General features: G+C 42.3%; 1 protein-coding gene across 1 annotated transcript in view; it reads left to right on the top strand.

The window, feature by feature from the left end:
* Window positions 1-17297, top strand: part of mertka (c-mer proto-oncogene tyrosine kinase a) — a 35542-nt gene that overhangs the window by 6721 nt on the left and 11524 nt on the right. The window contains exons 5-16 of the mRNA XM_048270366.1: window positions 107-184; window positions 312-383; window positions 707-775; window positions 931-1005; window positions 1363-1548; window positions 2199-2264; window positions 3174-4275; window positions 7305-7455; window positions 9276-9627; window positions 10343-10443; window positions 10667-10834; window positions 16502-16588. Of these exons, the coding sequence (XP_048126323.1) occupies window positions 107-184; window positions 312-383; window positions 707-775; window positions 931-1005; window positions 1363-1548; window positions 2199-2264; window positions 3174-4275; window positions 7305-7455; window positions 9276-9627; window positions 10343-10443; window positions 10667-10834; window positions 16502-16588 (2507 nt within the window). The remainder of the gene's footprint in view (window positions 1-106; window positions 185-311; window positions 384-706; window positions 776-930; window positions 1006-1362; window positions 1549-2198; window positions 2265-3173; window positions 4276-7304; window positions 7456-9275; window positions 9628-10342; window positions 10444-10666; window positions 10835-16501; window positions 16589-17297) is intronic.

The raw sequence follows: 17297 nt of genomic DNA on the forward strand, positions 1-17297 counted from the left end.
GTGAATGTACCCATATTCGTCTGTTTTTTTAATTAGATCAAACTCTAATGATCTAATGAAGTATGGGTATGAAATGACTGCTGTTTCTTCTTCTTCTTTTAAACAGAGTCATTTCAAACACTGGGATTACGGTATTCCCTGATTTCACTGCAGTCTCTTCTCTTAATCCCAGTTTTGAACTTTTGTAAGTAACCTTTCAACACCTAACAAGAATTCATCCATAAGCAGTGCTCCTGGTGTTCCTGCTAAAGTCATAAAAAAAAGTCTTAGATTTGATTCTGTTGTTGTTCATCTTCATTCATAATTTACAGGGAAATGTGTGATAATCTCCTCCTGACTTCAATACCACCAAATGCTTTTCTTGGAATTGCTATTGCAACCATGTAAGTACATGGTCTCTATCATGTATTAGACTAGTGCTCCAGCTATCTCATATCCATTCAAGTGTCCATTATTACAAAGGTCACCCAATCTATACACTATACACAAGGGTTTCTCTAAAACTCTTTTGACATTGCTTCTTTGATATTGTTTCTCTTTATCTTTCTCTTTCACATGGATCCTTGAATGTGTATAAAAAGATATTCCCTGGTCTTCAATGATCTATTGGCATAACATGAATGGCGTGGTGATGCTAATAAAGAGTACGTTGATTTTATGTTTGAATTTATTTTTGAGCGTGTGTTTGTCTGTCTGTCTGTTTCAGGAATCTCTACAACAATGGTTTCAAAGAGATAAGAAGCCATGCCTTCAATGGGACAAAGATAGAACAACTGTAACTTTAAAAAACCTCCAATACTTAAATACTTGCACTATATTAACATAAAAAACCTCTAATACTTAAATACTTGCACTATATTAACATAAATACTTACACATGATTTGGAGGCTAGATTATCCTTTGAAAATTTTGTGTGCCATGTTTTCTAGTTCCTTAAAGAACAACAGAAACCTGCGTGTGATTCACCAAGAGGCCTTTACAGGAGCTGTAGGCCCTGTCTTGCTGTAAGTCCCTTGGCTATACCACATTGAATCCATCTTCAATCAGGGACTACAGGGAAACACTGTTTACATAAACCATGGACACACCAGGGAATAGGGGTCAAGAGTGTCAAGTTACTTAATTACTTCCTTGTTATTGACGAGGACCCACACTACACCAGTGCAGTCATTTCATATACTGTATGTCAACTATTTGGGGGAATTTTTTGAGTAAATGTTCTGTAAACAGTCAACACCGATGTTTCAATGATGGACAAGTACCGGGTGAGGTGACTGCCCATTGCAGTGGGTTGTGTTGTTGGACTGCTTCTGCATATCTCTTCACTCCAGAGGCACATGGTTTATTCTGTGGTCCCCCAGGAATGTGTCGTCATCAGTGCTGGAGACCCTACCACCCCGTGGCCTTGAGTCCGTTGAAGTGCTGGTTGCAGAGAGTGCATTTGCGCTGAAGAGACTTCTGAATTTCAACAGCCTTCTGAGCCTCAGGGATGCCAAGCTGACCTATCCCAGCCACTGCTGTGCTCTGAACTCCTGGGATGCCCACAGGTGAGATGCTGGAAAAGGCTGCAGCAATGACAGCCTAAGAGTTTGAGGGTAGGCCTATTTTAAATGTCTGTGGAAGAGAAATCACTTGCTCCGAAGGATGTACTATTTATGTCACATGTTACAGTCTAGATTTTGTGACTAGTCTAGACTGCGAGAACATTTTACTTTCAGAGTTTAGTGACCTGCTGCAGATAATTGTCTTTTTTTAAAACTTATTTTCTGGATCAGTGCATTTCCCACAGTCTGGCTAATTTCTTTATGGTAAATAGTTACCAAGACAGGGACTGCAAGTCCTGTCTCTTGTGTTCTGGTATGTTTGCAAAACAATTTAATGGACATTTCCCAAAAGAGCAACAACGTTGCTTTGTAAATAGTTGGTTGACCTGTATCAAAGTGTATTGTGATGTCAGAGTATGCAGGCATGCAGAACCCTTCAACAGTTTAACTTCACATGTAGGAACTCGGTTGCATACCAAAATAAATATAAAAAATATAAACAAATACATTTTGTTGAATATGTCCTACTTATGTTGAATATGTCTTACTTACTTTTCATGTATGAACAGTTTGTATGCTAGAACTATCAATGGATAGCTAAATCATTAATGCTATAAAGTAATGGTAATCTGATAACTTAATATGACTTACAGGGAATCACCTCTAATTGCTGCAATGAGCAATGGGTCCATATCCTGGGATAGCATTTCAGAAGCAGAGTAAGTTTACAGGTCATGGTGCCTTCACTGTGTTTGTCAAAGTACAACTTTGATTACTAAATAATAAAAAAGGTTAATAAAGACTTGTGTTTGTCCCTTGAAAATGTATTGTATGTAATGAGTTGTGTCTGGCACATGAAAATGTATAAGCTTCCTTGTTAAGACAGCACTTGACTTCTGGTGTAAACCTAGCAAGCTAGCTTTGCAAGCATCACCCAAGGCCTTACTGACACTACTAGAAGCTCGCTAATATGCTGTTTGCTGTCTTGCTATAGTCAACAATGTCATGCTGTAAAAGGTTTTCTTCCATGCAGAGCTGTATAGTGCATATCCTAGATGGCTGGTGGGAATGACATGAGTTTGTCTCTCCTTCATATGAGCTTATATTATTACAATTCATTTGAAGATGATACTAAAAATAATTGCATGAAAAAAAATGGCAAACCACAGGCATACTTCAAGCATTACTCAAAAAGTGGCATAGTTGCATAGTTTTGCTTTAAAGCTGCAGTTGGCAAGATTTTTTTGATCATATTTTCACTGAAACCGACACTATGCTCCGACAGAACAACATAAATCAGCCGGTTTTAGAAAAAAACCTGCACTTCTACCTCCACCTAGAGCCTGTTATTTGTTTTGCAAAAATCCACAGCTTCCAGTTCTTCTGGTCCAATCAGAGCAGGGCTGTGTGAGATCTGAGTGTCAATTGCAGTCTGGTGCAATCTGGTGTACACTGACGAGCACAAACTCGATGAGAGGGTGCTCGATGGTAGCTGCATGAGAGTTGTAAACATTACAAAAAAAAGTCCCCTCAATCTGTCAGACTTGCCAACTGCAGCAACTGATTCCCAAAAAGTCCAGTTGATGTGCTGAGAAATGTATCTACCTCTTGTCTTGCTGTCTTTAAAGAGTTTTAGAACAATATCCAGACCTAGACCCAGAAAGGCTACCCCTGAAGTGTACCCCAGAGCCCGACGCATTCAACCCCTGTGAGGACCTGGCGGGTTTTGGCTTCCTGCGCGTGGCTATCTGGCTAATCAACATCCTGGCCATCATTGGCAACCTGACCGTTCTGTTGGTGTTCTTCACCAGCGGCACCAAGCTGACGGTCCCACGCTTCCTGATGTGCCACCTGGCCTTCGCCGACCTCTGTATTGGCATCTACCTGCTGATGATTGCAGCTGTGGACCTGCGGACTCGCGGTCACTACAGCCAGCACGCCATCGAGTGGCAGACGGGTGCCGGCTGCAGCGTGGCGGGATTCCTGGCCGTGTTCGGCGGGGAGCTGTCCGTCTACACTCTCTGCAACATCACCCTGGAGCGCTGGCACACCATCACCCACGCGCTGCGGCTGGAGCGCCGCCTGGGGCTGTCGCACGCCACCGCCATCATGGCCGCCGGCTGGCTGCTGTGCCTGGGCGTGGCGCTGCTCCCCCTAGTGGGTGTCAGCAGCTACAGCAAGGTGAGCATGTGCCTGCCCATGGACATCGAGACACCGCTGGCCCAGGCCTTCGTCATCCTGCTGCTCCTTCTCAACGTGGCTGCCTTCCTGGTGGTGTGTGTAAGCTACGTGCGCATTTACGTCGCCGTGCACAACCCAGAGTTCCCGGGCCGCAACGCTGACACCAAGATCGCCAAGCGCATGGCCGTGCTCATCTTCACCGACTTCCTGTGCATGGCCCCCATCTCATTCTTCGCCATCTCGGCCGCTTTCAAGATGCCCCTCATCACCGTCACGAACTCCAAGATCCTGCTGGTTCTCTTCTACCCCATCAACTCGTGCGCCAACCCATTCCTGTACGCCATCTTCACAAAGGCCTTCCGGAAGGATGCCTGCAAGCTCTTGAGCTCCATGGGCTGCTGCAAGAGCAAGGCTGGCCTGTACCGCATGAAGACATACTGCTCTGGGAAAATAGCCCAAAGCCACCCAGACGGGGCACGCAAAGATCCAGGGGTGCGACACCTGTCGGCTTTCCAGCACCAGAAACCCAAAATTGAGACAAAGGGCAAAGAAGGATGAAAAAGAAATAACATTATCATTCAGTGACAACAGCGCCAGTTAATATGCTCAGAGATAGTGTTAGTTATCAGCCATCTCATATGTGACCTCTCATTTCTCTCTGCTGTTGGTGTTCTGATCAGTATTAAACATGATGTAAATATTTTTTTGTGAGTGACTTGAAAAAGGGATGAACATTATGAAACAAAATTCCAGGATAGGCCCTGATCCCTGATGAAAAGTGACCTACTTTTTCACTTAATGTAAAATTGAAAATCCAGCTGGTAAGTGTCCAGCAGTAGCTTGCCTGTCATGAAAATGCTATTTACTCCTTTTCTGGCACAGAACATTCCAGAGTCAATGAGAACAGTTTGTGGCATAGTGGGGAGAAGATGACCCTGATGTGGCATAGTGTGAAAATGACCCTGATGAAGGCGCAAGCCGAAACGTTGCATATTGAAGTTCTGAGTGTGCCACGACACTTCTTCTAAATTCATAGTGGGGAGAAGGCCATAATCTTTCTCTCAGTTGTATTTCACTGTCTCAAAAGGTGTCTATTGAAAATGTACTATGTATGCGCAGAGCCGGACAGTAATGGAGTACATTTACTTGAGTACAGTACTTGAGTACAATTTTCAGGGATCTGTACTTTACTCGAGTATCATTTTTGGGGAGTACTCATGACTTTACTCAAGTACATTTGAGAGGCAAATATTGTACTCTTTACTCCACTACATTTCTATCCATAACCGTGAGTACCCGTTACTTCTTCTAAAAAAAAGAAAAATTTAGGTTTTTGTTGTTTCCCTCTCAAACGTGATTGGATTGTGCAGGCGCCACTGATTGGGACAGCCTATCAGCAATCACCTTCAGCTTTCCGCCAAAGTCAACTCCATGGTCAGATTTAGATAAGAGACGAAACCATGGACGAAACAATAGAAGAAAGATGCAGCAGGTCCATCCCGGGAATGTGCCAAGCTGTGGCCCCACCTCGCCAGACTATTTCAATTTTCTGAACAAGTTAATGATAGTTTTCGCTTCAAGTGTTTCAATTACAAAATAGTATTTTGTATTTGAAATACGTATTTTATATACATGTATTAGAAATACTGCCCATCCCTGGCGACATGGTGAAACGATGAAAATGACTTGATTTTACTTTAAATTCCTTTTACATTCTCCAAGGTATTAACATTTTTCATAACTCCATGTAGGACGTTTCTGTACATAAATGTAAGCACTGTGGCAGTAGTAATGCAATATTTAGAAAATGTAGGCTACTCTTGATACTCAAGTACTTTTAAAAACAAGTACTTCAGTAGGCCTACTTTTACTTAAGTAGACATCTGACTGTTGTACTTTTTACTTGTACTTGAGTAAAATTTAGCAAAGGGTATCTGTACTTTTACTCAAGTAATGAAGCTGTGTACTCTGTCCGCCTCTGTGTATGCGTAAAGGTTAAAGTGTATATAGTTTGATGGCATCATTAATCAGGTGGGCTTTATTCTTTGAATTCTGTAAGCTAAGCCTTGTCAAAATATTTAAAAAGCTTTATTTTTTGCCTTTTGAATAAATTGTGCAGAAATGCAATTGTTTCTGAACTTAGCCTACGAAGTCCGTACTTTCCTGTGTTAAGCCCTAGGCTACTCTGTGATTTATTCTTTCCTTCAGCTGAGACTAGGCAGTAGCCTACAAACCATTTTAAAAAGCTGGTTTTAACAGAGCTAAGCTAATAGGGTCGTCCTTTGAGATGCATTTCGATTCTAAACCCTGAACGATTCAATGCCATTGACATCTCAGGGTTTTTGTAAGGTCAAAAGGTAAAACGTGATGTTCCAAAACAAAATGGCAGTCCTTGGAGAAAATATGAATCAGGTTCTTTGGATAATAAGTCAAAGTGCGCCACCCGCTGGACAATCTTTGAGACACAGCAATTAATTCAGTGGCATATTTATTTGTTCACCAAATCTTTTGTTATGATGCTGAGCGCATGATCGTATGCCGTATCTGTTTGTACTGTTAAAAAAGAAAGAAAGAAATCTGAAAATAAATGACTTCATCTACGTGTATGGCATTTACAAATAAACATCGTGTCCGTGTGTATTTTTGTACGTATTTCAATGTGTTTCAATTTCAGTTGTGTTTCAATTGTGATCTTCACCTTTATCTGTAAAACTATATGATTAAATTTAGTAACATAGCGCTAGTAACAGTTATGGCGCTATGCCAAAGCCAAGATTTAAATTGCAATGGCTTATTTAACCTGGTTCAGAGCAGGTTATGTTCGCTCTAAAAAAAAACAATCTTAAACAGAGTGGCCATACTGGAAGCTTCTGTCAAATGTTATTCTAAAATGTTTGCCCCGGTGGATAAATGTCACACTATTGCAGATGAAAACATGACACTATTCATATGTACATCGTAACAATGCATCAAAGCAACTGAGCTTTTTAACGGAGTTTAGTAGATTAATCACATCTAGATGGTGTAGGCCTAATGGTTCCAATACCCGTCCCTTTCATGAGTCTTGAGTGCGGTTAAGGAATAAAGTTGAAAGATGAACCGCTGTCGTAGTAGTCTACAAAGTGTAATTGTAATTACCTGAGATTGTTCGGGTTATTTCTGGCCAGTTTACATAGATAAAGCTTTGTGTGTAACTTGTTTCGGAGGAAAGGCGGGACCCCCCTCATCACAACAAATATGTAGGCCTAAGACAATTTATGATAGCTGGTTGTTGCCTGTAAAAAACTTTTTTATGCACACTTTCAAGCCACACATGAAACTTGTTATTTAAAGTAGCCCAAGTGCCTTGCTTCCTCAAGTTTGCTACTTGTAGCTCCACCACTCTTCTGTCATGGCCACTCTCAGATTTGAAGTGACGTCACACGAGAAGTTTACATTTTATCCCAGCAGCACAACGCGTGGAAAACTCGGCTGCATTTCTGCTCTGCCGCGGGACGTGGCGAGCCACTGCACTCTGATCGGAAAATATCTTAAACTTCACTACATCAAAGACGATGTAACTTTAATTCACTTGTTATCATTTGGAGCCAGCGTTTTTGGCGATCATTAACTTCGAGGCAAGAAAAGATCCAACTTTACTTTACCGCTTATTTTTTCTTTGCCTAAAGAAAATGGATTTTAAAGTAGCTACTTGGATTGTGTGTTTACTTCTTGCACCGTTTGCCTCTGGTAAGTTGTTACTTGTTACTGTTTCATCTTAGGCTATTTTGAAATGAAGAAGCATGACTATTAAGACTAGTACTGCCACAGAAAGGATTGCTCTCTCAATAAAATCACTCTATACTGTATGTAGCGGCGGCAGCGCAGCGGCAGCAACTCCAACTCCGTTGTTGTGCCTGGCTTTGCTTTGGTGGTATTTTGATTGCCATGCACTTTCCCTGTTGTAGGGTTTGGCATCAAGCCTTTGGATGCGTGCTGTATAGGCCTCCAAGAAATCATCTTTGTTGTTATGGTTAAGACTTGAAATCAGCTGTTATCAATTATGCTATTAATAAAACCTGGAGCGCGGAATTCCCTTGGAAATTCACTGTTTATGTCTCTTTATGACATAAATGCAGATTCCCTGAAAGTCCGTCTTTAGCTCACTTAGTGACTGCTTTCTTTAAAAGTGGGTCTTTAGTAAATTGGTGTAAAGAAATGAAAGCAAATTGCAGCTGTGCCACTTGAGTTTTACAGTGACAGTTCTCCGCTCGATCACCACCTTTCACTGAGCATTTTGGCATGTTATTGAGGGAAGTGACAACAGTTCAAAGTAGGCTATCAAAAGACTGTGGCATTTGAATGGCCTGTTTTCTTTCCCTACTGCATTTCAGCATATTGTGTTGTCTTGACGATTGAAGTTCTTGTGTAAAAACTAGATATCAAACACTGAACATCTGGGTTCCAGAATGAAATGGGTTTGGAACAGCTCTCTCCCACCTTTTATGGTAGGCTGTGCCATTTTAGTGATGTTTGGGTTGTGGTCTCTGAGGCCTAGTCTAAATGAATTAGTAGTAGAGGTGAGCTCATTCTAAACCTATAGGATGGGGATGAAGCCGTTCCTAAGATGTTTAAAATGGGATTTGTAGGCTATTTCTTCAGTGGAGAGATCAGTGAAGCTTGAAGATGGAACATGGAAGCTAAAACAAACAAAAAAACACCTGTCGAAGTGATGCTAGGTCACTCCTTTGACATATACAGTCACTGTTCAAATCCTAGTCCCTTTAGAGGCAATATGTTCCCCGTTCATTATTTGGCTTATTGTTAGCCTACTGAAACTGCAAAAAAACAATAGATGTAGTCCTAAATCAAAGCAAACTGTATTCAAAGATCACTGAAAAGTGTTGTTCAATAGCCTACAAGTTGTTAAGATTGACGAGTTTATTTAAAAATATAAATATTAATCTCAGCCTCCAGCTCAGTCAGACAATTATGGAAGGATAACAACACTTTTGGTTTGAAGATATGCTTAGGTAAGAGGCGGCAATATTTCCAGGGTTATCAACATGCTTCCTTAGATAACAGAATTCCGGCCTAAGAATGGCAGGAATTTCCTCCCTGTTCCCGTTGGGTGAGCTCTCTGAAGCCTTTTTAGAAAGGATCCCAGAGGAATATTACATCACTGCTTACTCATACAATTTCACCTGCGCCAGAAAGTGAAAGTGTTCTAAAAGCATACCTAGACAGAAGGGAAATTCCTTGAGGCTTTGCATCTCTCATATAAAGCTAAGGTATGTTTGGTTTTCAGGGGCGCTTTGGCTGGCTTAGATTGAACATCAGAATGAGTTTGTCTAGAGGATGATCTCTTCAGAGACCTAGAGGATGAGGCGCTTATCCTGGCTCTCCAGTGCCGAAACTCATGATATTGCTTTCCCCAGTTTCATATTCTGTGCATTCTCTGCACAAGTTGAAATTTTTGAATTGACTTTTTATAAGTGTATGGAAGGCCACAAAATATTTCCAACTTTTGAGTATATGAGCAGAACTCACTCCTGGTCATTCCCAAACAGCACTCATTGACGACAGCCTATCCTCCTCACATTCTGGACACCCCGTCCATCTGGCTCGACAGCCACGCTCCCCCAGGCCTACGACAGGCCCGGAGCCCCTCATTGTCCCGGGCCGAGCCGCTAGTGTCCACCTGAGCCCAGACAAGATCAAGCTGCTCCGTTTCAGGCCAACCGTGGGCACCATCAACCTCTCTGAGGGAATGGACGTGACCCTCAACTGCTCCATCGACGTCACCGGCTTGGGCAAGCCGGACCTGACCATCCTATGGATCAAGAATGGGGTGGAGGTACCGTACGGCTTGCAAACTGATCTTCACATTGATGGCCAGTTTAGTCTGCTTTCCAAAATGAGGTAAGAGTTTCAGAGCAGTTCACTCCCAATAATCCACTACTGCTTTTCCCCCAGAGCTCCCGTGCTGATGTGGCCTGGGATATTGGTCTGAGAACTCTTAGTTCACTTTCGATTTACAAGGAGTGTAACCAGCGGTGAAATTAAATTAAAGTATTACATTAAATTCTTACCGAATCTTTTCAGCAGCATAGCAAAGAAATCTTTCTTGTAAACGCAGGTGTTTATGCAATGTGAAGGAAGATGCACATGCATGTTGTTTATTGCTCGTGCCATCAGCACAGACATTGGTTGTGTACAAAGCAGTGGCAACCATCCTCTGACTGTTATCATATAAAGCCCGCTCCATGTTGGACAAGCAGTTGTGATAATGTCCTGAGTTTTCGGTGATTGGGAAATGGGTATGAATGGGAGATTGTCCCAATGGATCTGCGCAAATTCAAATACACTCTAAGCTTTATATGGTCCCCAGCCTAGTGCTGATACTGTCCCAGAAATGTCTGGATAACAATCTGTTGGTCAACTAAACTGGATTAGTCTTCTTGCCATGGAGGATGACTCTATGACATTCATACATACTTTTATAGTTGAGTAGTAGACTTTAATGCATGACACCATGGCTTGTGTAATTATTATTTGCTTAGTTTAGTGTGACTAAAAAAGCCCAGTTTACCATGAGGGGTTATTTATTGGTTATACTTTTTTTTCTTTCCCTCAGAATCTCAAAAGTACAGCGTGCTGATGCGGGAGAGTATCGCTGCAGGATTGGTGTCAGTAACACCTTGATTGAATCAGACCCCATTAAAGTAGAGGTTGAAGGTGAGCTCATTCTGTTCACGTCTAATCTCATTTCCCCTTGTCCTTATCTCTAATCACAATACTGTATCATCTAATCTTGTAGGAGGCAAATCTCTTTTTTTTTTTTTTTTTATTTAGTTTGAAACTAGGAATGATAACATAAATGATTTCGGACACAGTGCTTTGTCATTGCTGTATGTGAGGAATTGCCACTCTCACCAAGCTCTCTTTTCTAATCCCTCAGGTTTGCCAACATTCACAAAACAGCCCAGTGACGTGAACGTGACCCAGAATACCCCTTTTGACCTGACCTGTGAGGCTGTGGGTCCTCCTCACCCGGTCACAATTTGGTGGTACCACAACGGAGTGCGGAACATCTCTGAGCCCTCTCCCAGTACCATCCGCATCACAGGTAAGACTGTCAGTGTCTGCTCATTTCCTCCCTAACACACACACACACACACACACACACATTACTCCTCTCAAAACACACACACACACACATTACTCCTCTCAAACACACACACACCACACACACACACACTCAAACACACACACACACACACACACACACACACACACACACACACACACACTCCTCACACACACACACACACACACACACACACACACACACACACACACACACACACACACACACACACACACACACACACATTACCCCTCTCTGTCTTAATCTGCTGCTCCTGCATGAGGTTTCATTCCTCAATTTCATTTCCACTTTGGCAGGCAAACAATCAAACAAACAAAAAGAACAGTACAAATAAGTGCAATTCCCCTGTTGTGATTACTGTTTAATGGTTCCCTAATTGGGGGAAATATCACGTGCCACTGGTGTGATGAGCAGTCCTGAGTGAGCGAGCTGCTCCATCGCTGGCTGCGGTAGTCTTGCTGATGACAGCTGGAGGCTGGAATTTGGGTGTTGTGCTTTTTGCTTTAGTTGGATGCGTTTGGCTGATTTACATTTGCTGTTAGTTTTGGCCAACACAGAGCAGAGATCGCTTGCTTGCATTTGTAAGTGAAGGTGATTGAAGAGAGATGTTGTGAATAATGGAATAAGGGGTGGATGACCTTTTGACTGAAAGCTGAGAATCCAGCGAGATAGAACCAACTACACAGACGACTCATTGTCTCTGATGAATCTGAATCTGAGTCAGGCAACTCTGTTGTCATTATCTGTCAGTGTATCTGTCTATATCTCTCAGGTTAATATTAGGGAGAGAGGGAGTACCTCTTGATAGGCAGCCTTTGGTTGTGGGGGAAGGGTTTTTAGAAAGACAGCCTGGTTTCTGCGTGATGTTTTCTAATACGTGACTCAGTGGTACAGTGAGTTCTGCTGAGTGTGAATGTTATTTCCGTAGCAGCAGCAGCTCAGAGAAAGTGACAAGACATGAGTTTCATCAGTCTTTAGAGATCTGCTCCATGTGTTCTCTGCCATTGCATCCCCTAGCTTAGGGGGAAAAAATAAACATTTATCACCATCAAAGTTGTGGCCGTTGCTTCAGTTGCTTTATGATATGCTGGGATGTATGGATGGAATAATTGGTCTGTCATGCGGTGTGACACACTTCTTGCATCTTGGATAAATTCCTGTCAGTAATAAAAAAAAATCTGTGCCACCTGTTGCATTCTGCGTCCGAGAAATTCAGCCCCTTGCTCGTAAGCTGACCCCAGTCACACTGGTTGAGCAACGTAGCCGGCTGCAGTGAAAGGTAGCTTTGCTTTGGCAGTGCATGTGGAGTGGTTGGTGTCAGGGGTGGACGCGGTATTGTGTGGACAAAGGCCGCATTCATGGGTCGACCCACTGCATCATGGGGAGAGGCAGCGGTAGGGGGGTTAGTACTCAGTTACACTGTAGGGCCAGCCTGGTCTCTCTCTCTCTCTCTCTCTCTCTCTCTCTCTCTCTCTCTCTCTCTCTCTCTCTCTCTCTCTCTCTCTCTCTCTCTCTGTAGGGGACTAAGGATCAACAGATTAGATGGCTGCTTTACCCATTATGTGTTGCACCATGCCCAGAGTGAGAGGTTTATCCTAACACTCTTTGATATCACTTGGCTGCACCACTTTCAGTTGACTTTTGAGTGAGGTGATCACTATGAAGCTAAGACAAGTATGTTTGTAGATATATCCCCATAACCTTGTCTCCAAAATTAGTACCAGTCTGTATTCCTGTAATTTGGGTTTTGCACAAGTACTGATTATAGATTAAGCACTAAATGATTTATCACTGTATGCAGAAGAAAACGGTATGCAATGTGGAGTGCACACAGTACATACTTTTAACAGGTAGCGTCCTGCTCCTGCCTAGGTCTGCGTTCTGCTTATGTTCTTTGTTGACTAGACTAGGGTGGACATTCATATTCATTTTGATATTCATCAAAATGCTGTAAAAATAAATGTGGACTAGAATGGCCATTGTGTTGTGTAAAGTTAGATCCTCAGGCCTCAGAGTATTCCAGTAATGTAGTCGTTTGGTTGGCAGATCTGCTAGATCTGCACTGTGCTAACATAGATGAAAAGGGGAATTTGGAAATGTGTTCCTTTTCCTTTCTAGAATCTGTGATCACACAATAGAACCACCCTTGAATAGCGCACTGATGGCAATCTGCAGTGGGCCGGGAGTGTATCAGAGCTACGCACTGTTTCTGTTTTGAGCATCTGAGAGATGGATTAGAGGAAAAGAGAAATGAGAGGAATGTTCACTGTCATTCAATTCCCAGAAAGCTCAGCTCAGATACTGTTGAATTGTATATCAGCTCTTTTGGAGGGAAGACTGGACTAAAGTAATTCAAGATGAGCGGGAATAGGTCTTCAGTAGAGCCAATATGGCCAGAGTCTGAATTGAGGTGATTGTTCAGTACTGAGAAAGGGATTCACAAATACAGTACCCTCCAGAAGTATTGCCACCTTTGGTAAAGTTGACTAAAAACAGGTAAAAAAAATGATGTTGTATTTTAATTTATTGTAATCTCACAATGAAAACAATGACGAAAAGTATAACCTTGAAGGGAAGCAAATTTATTATGAGAAAAAAAGAAAATCTCAAAGAAATAAATATTTTTAACAAAAACATGTTGGCCACGCGGCGCCTTGCTTTGTATTTTCCAACTTCATGGAATGTCATAGGAGAATATAACAAACTGTTTTATTGGCAAAGGGAGGCTTAAGAAGGTATTACAAGCAGGGCGTCAATAATTCTGAGCGACATGTTTTTGTTAAAAACATTTATTTCTTTCCTTTTCCTTTTTCTGAAAATACATTTGTTTCCCTTCAAGGTTGGATTTTTCCTCATTGTTTTCATTGTGAGATTACAAAAAATAACCATCAGATTATTGTTTATACATTGTTTAGTCAACTTTAGCAGAGATGCCAATAATTCTGGAGGGTACTGTATGTTTGTTTATCTAGTAGCTATTTGTGTCCTCCTAGATTTTCCTTTTTTTCATTTCCAGAGTGTGTGTTTGTGTGTGTGTGTGAGAGTGAGAGAGAGCGTGTGTCTGCGGTCAACCTCTCGTTATGTGCTGTATGGTCAGTAGGAATTGGCCTCAGTGACCATCCTCCCCAGCGCCTCTGCTCCTCTGGGACGTTTGTTGAACTTCAGTCCTCTGTCCTTAGCCCTCCATACAGGAAAGGCCTCTTATGCAATCATATTAAGATTAGCCCGCTAGCTTCTGTGTGTGGACAGGCAGGGCATACGGCCATACGCACGCAGGAAACCCAACCCCGAACCTCTCAGTCTATTTTCTATTACAAGAGCAAATATAAAGGACTAGGTTATTGTATCTCTTTGTATGTGGTTTGCGTTGGCCTCTAAAGTGAGATTGTGGTGTTAACTACTCATCCTGTTTATGCGAGTTTACTAATTGAATTTACCCTCTCTGTCTGTCATCCTCTCATGAGGATTCAGTAGACTGACTCACAATGAGTCACCTACGTCTGACCTTTCAACAATTTAACCACCCAAATAGAATCAGTTTGAATCCTGGTTTTCAGGGAAGTCTGATTAAAAACACTTTAACTTTTGGAAAATAAGCCATTTCAACTATACAGTTGTAGATTTTTATCACACTATGATATTTGCAGGCATGTTGCTTGCTAGTGGGTATGGCATGTCAGACTCGATCAGACTCTGCTCAACATAATGTGGAGCAGTGTGAAGTGCCAGAGCTCTTTAGTGCCCGTCGGGGAAAACAAATCTCTGTACTACAGGACTACCCATCCGCCAGGGCACTCAAGGTTTTGGCACAGATGCAAATGCAAATGCAGATCTTTTGTGAATTTTGTCTTTCACTTTCCTCAAATTATTATTTATTTAAACCTTCTCTTATTTGTGTGGTACTAATCGAAAGGATAGTGTCTCCTTAAGTTTTGTTTTGATGAAAAGGGTCTTACCACCAAAGTTCTGAATGAAGTGAAAGTTGAGGAGGAAGGAAAGCAAGTGCCGTTTTTGCTGCGCTTTGTTTGCTTTGTTCAGGGTGACTCGTAGACACTTAATGAGTTGAGAGTAGAGTGGAGACACTGACAATCAGCCCTTCTCTTGTTTTTTGCTTGTGGGAGGCCAAAGGAGGGTGTGTGTGTGTGTGTGTGCGTGTGAGCGTGTGAGTGTGAGTGTGTGTGTTTAGCAAGGGACACAGCTGAAATAGCTCGCTAAGAGTAAAATACTAGGAGCGTGGTTATTCTCCAAAGTTGGTTGTCCTCGCTCTTTGAGAGCTTTTGTTTTTCTGATGGCCTCATTCTGATTGGTCTGGCACTCCTTCTGCAGTAGGGTCAGCACGTGCTGTCCTTCAGCTGTAACTGGAGGCCTGTTTACGATGTGGCAGAGCCGCATTTCAGCCTGCTGGACGCATCTTGTGTAGTTAAAAACGCATTCAAGCGGCTAAGACTGTAGAGAGAGTCGCTGGTTTTTGAAAGCCTGAGCTTTCGGCGCATGATGTATGTGGCTATTTCCAGTAAAGGCCCTGTGTGATCAAGCAGTTGGTCAAACTACCGCAATTGCTTATTTCAAGATCCAGGCAGCTTTGAAAAAAGAGGAAAAGCAGGAGCTGTGCCACTGAAAGCTTTTGGAAATGGCTTTGCCTCCAAGCTGTGCCGCACACTCTGATCTCTCCTCAGTTGCCTTGGGCTGAACAGGCAGCACTGTACCACCACCACCTCCACACACACTGGTCCTAAACAGCAGGACGCACAAGTGGCACAACAACAACAAATAGCTTCCTGTCAGAGAGAGAGAGAGAGAGAGAGAGAGAGAGAGAGAGAGAGAGCCTGGACGGGAGTGGAAATAAAGGCACACAAAAGGGATATTATGGGGCTCCACGAGCAGCCGGAGTATGGCTGGTGTGGTGGAGCTGGCTGTGTTGACGTGATGGGATGGGGCGGGTGAAGGGGCGACCTTCTGCAGGGAGCAGGGGAGTACTCGAGAGCAGCTGAAAGACTGGTACTGTGTGCCGACAGTGGCTGTATGAACCTCATATCAGGGGGACATTCAAAGAAAGGTTGACTTGGATAATTGAATTAACCAAGTGTACGTTGTAAAGCCTTCAAAAAGAGCTCTATGTTTTTTTTTTTGTTGTTGTTCAACCTCAAATTGAGTGTGAGTTTCTGGGGTTTGTGCATTCATGAAGGGATCAGTGTGACATTACAGGGAGAGATGGCACTCCACATTACCCTTGACATCTATTGTGCTCAGGGAGTCTTAATTCAGCTATTGATGTGCACAGCTATACCATTTAGGTGTTGAAATTACATAATTTCCCAGCCATTTCACGCGAAAAGACAAAATGTTTTTGGGATGAGTCACCAGGAGAAACTGGCATGAAAAGGTTGTGCCACTCTGTTTCACCTCTGTGGTGCATTGTTATATCGTTGTTCATTCAGCATTGAGGTGGATATGTCTGTTCCATGCCTGTTATATTAAATGGAGTCTGACTTGTAGGGTAATGGTTTGTCTTTTACCTGTTGCTGCTGCTGGAATGAATGTTGGAATGAATGAGTAGTATTTATGTGAAAGGACAAACAAAATGGCAATAATTACTGTATTTTTTTGTATTTTCTATTTCTTTAGGTGTTGACAAGCCCACCCAGTACAGCTGTGAAGCCATTAACTCAAGGGGTCTTACCTTGTCCAGAGAGGCACACATTAACATCAAAGGTAAAAGGAACAGAGACGGTACAAAGTATACTTTACTTAAGTGAAAGTTCTGATCCACATTGTCAAATATTAATCCAATACAAGTGAAAGTTGAAGTATTCAAAAGTAGCCTACAACTATTTTACAACTGTTTTTTTTATACACAATAATAGGGTGTAAATCCTTTCATTGGTCACTAGCACTGTGTATTTATTCACATAAGTGCATTCACACTGATAATTCTGATGACAAAGTGCGATTTTGTTTAATTACTAATGGTCAAAAAACTGACTGACGATGTGGACTAACGATCAGCTAACTACCTGGCAAATAAGCCAAGCTAAGCAGCAGTTGGAATGGTTCTTCAAAAACTGAGTGAAGAGATTCAAGTTGTGTTAAATGTTAATGTGGGTGGGAGAAAGTAGACACAATTTGCTTGTTTTATTGGTGAGGGTAAAGGGTTGTCTCGTGCGGACTCATTGACTTTTTTTGTATTTCAAGACTAGGAAAGCCCACTCATCACAAAGCTTTAAGATAAAGCAGGATAGGAGCAAGGAAGGACATAAGGACATATCCAGTTAAAATTTGTCTTAGTGCTCGCAGCATTACACAACACATTTTCCCATATCTCTGAGACCAGTTTGGGCAGTTTCATGTCTCATGTTTTCATGTCACTGCTGAGATAGTTTTGGGCGTTAAGACGTCAGTAACCAAGTTCTTGTAGGGGCTG

Source organism: Alosa alosa, chromosome 18, assembly GCF_017589495.1.
Source record: "Alosa alosa isolate M-15738 ecotype Scorff River chromosome 18, AALO_Geno_1.1, whole genome shotgun sequence".
NCBI lineage: Eukaryota > Metazoa > Chordata > Actinopteri > Clupeiformes > Clupeidae > Alosa > Alosa alosa.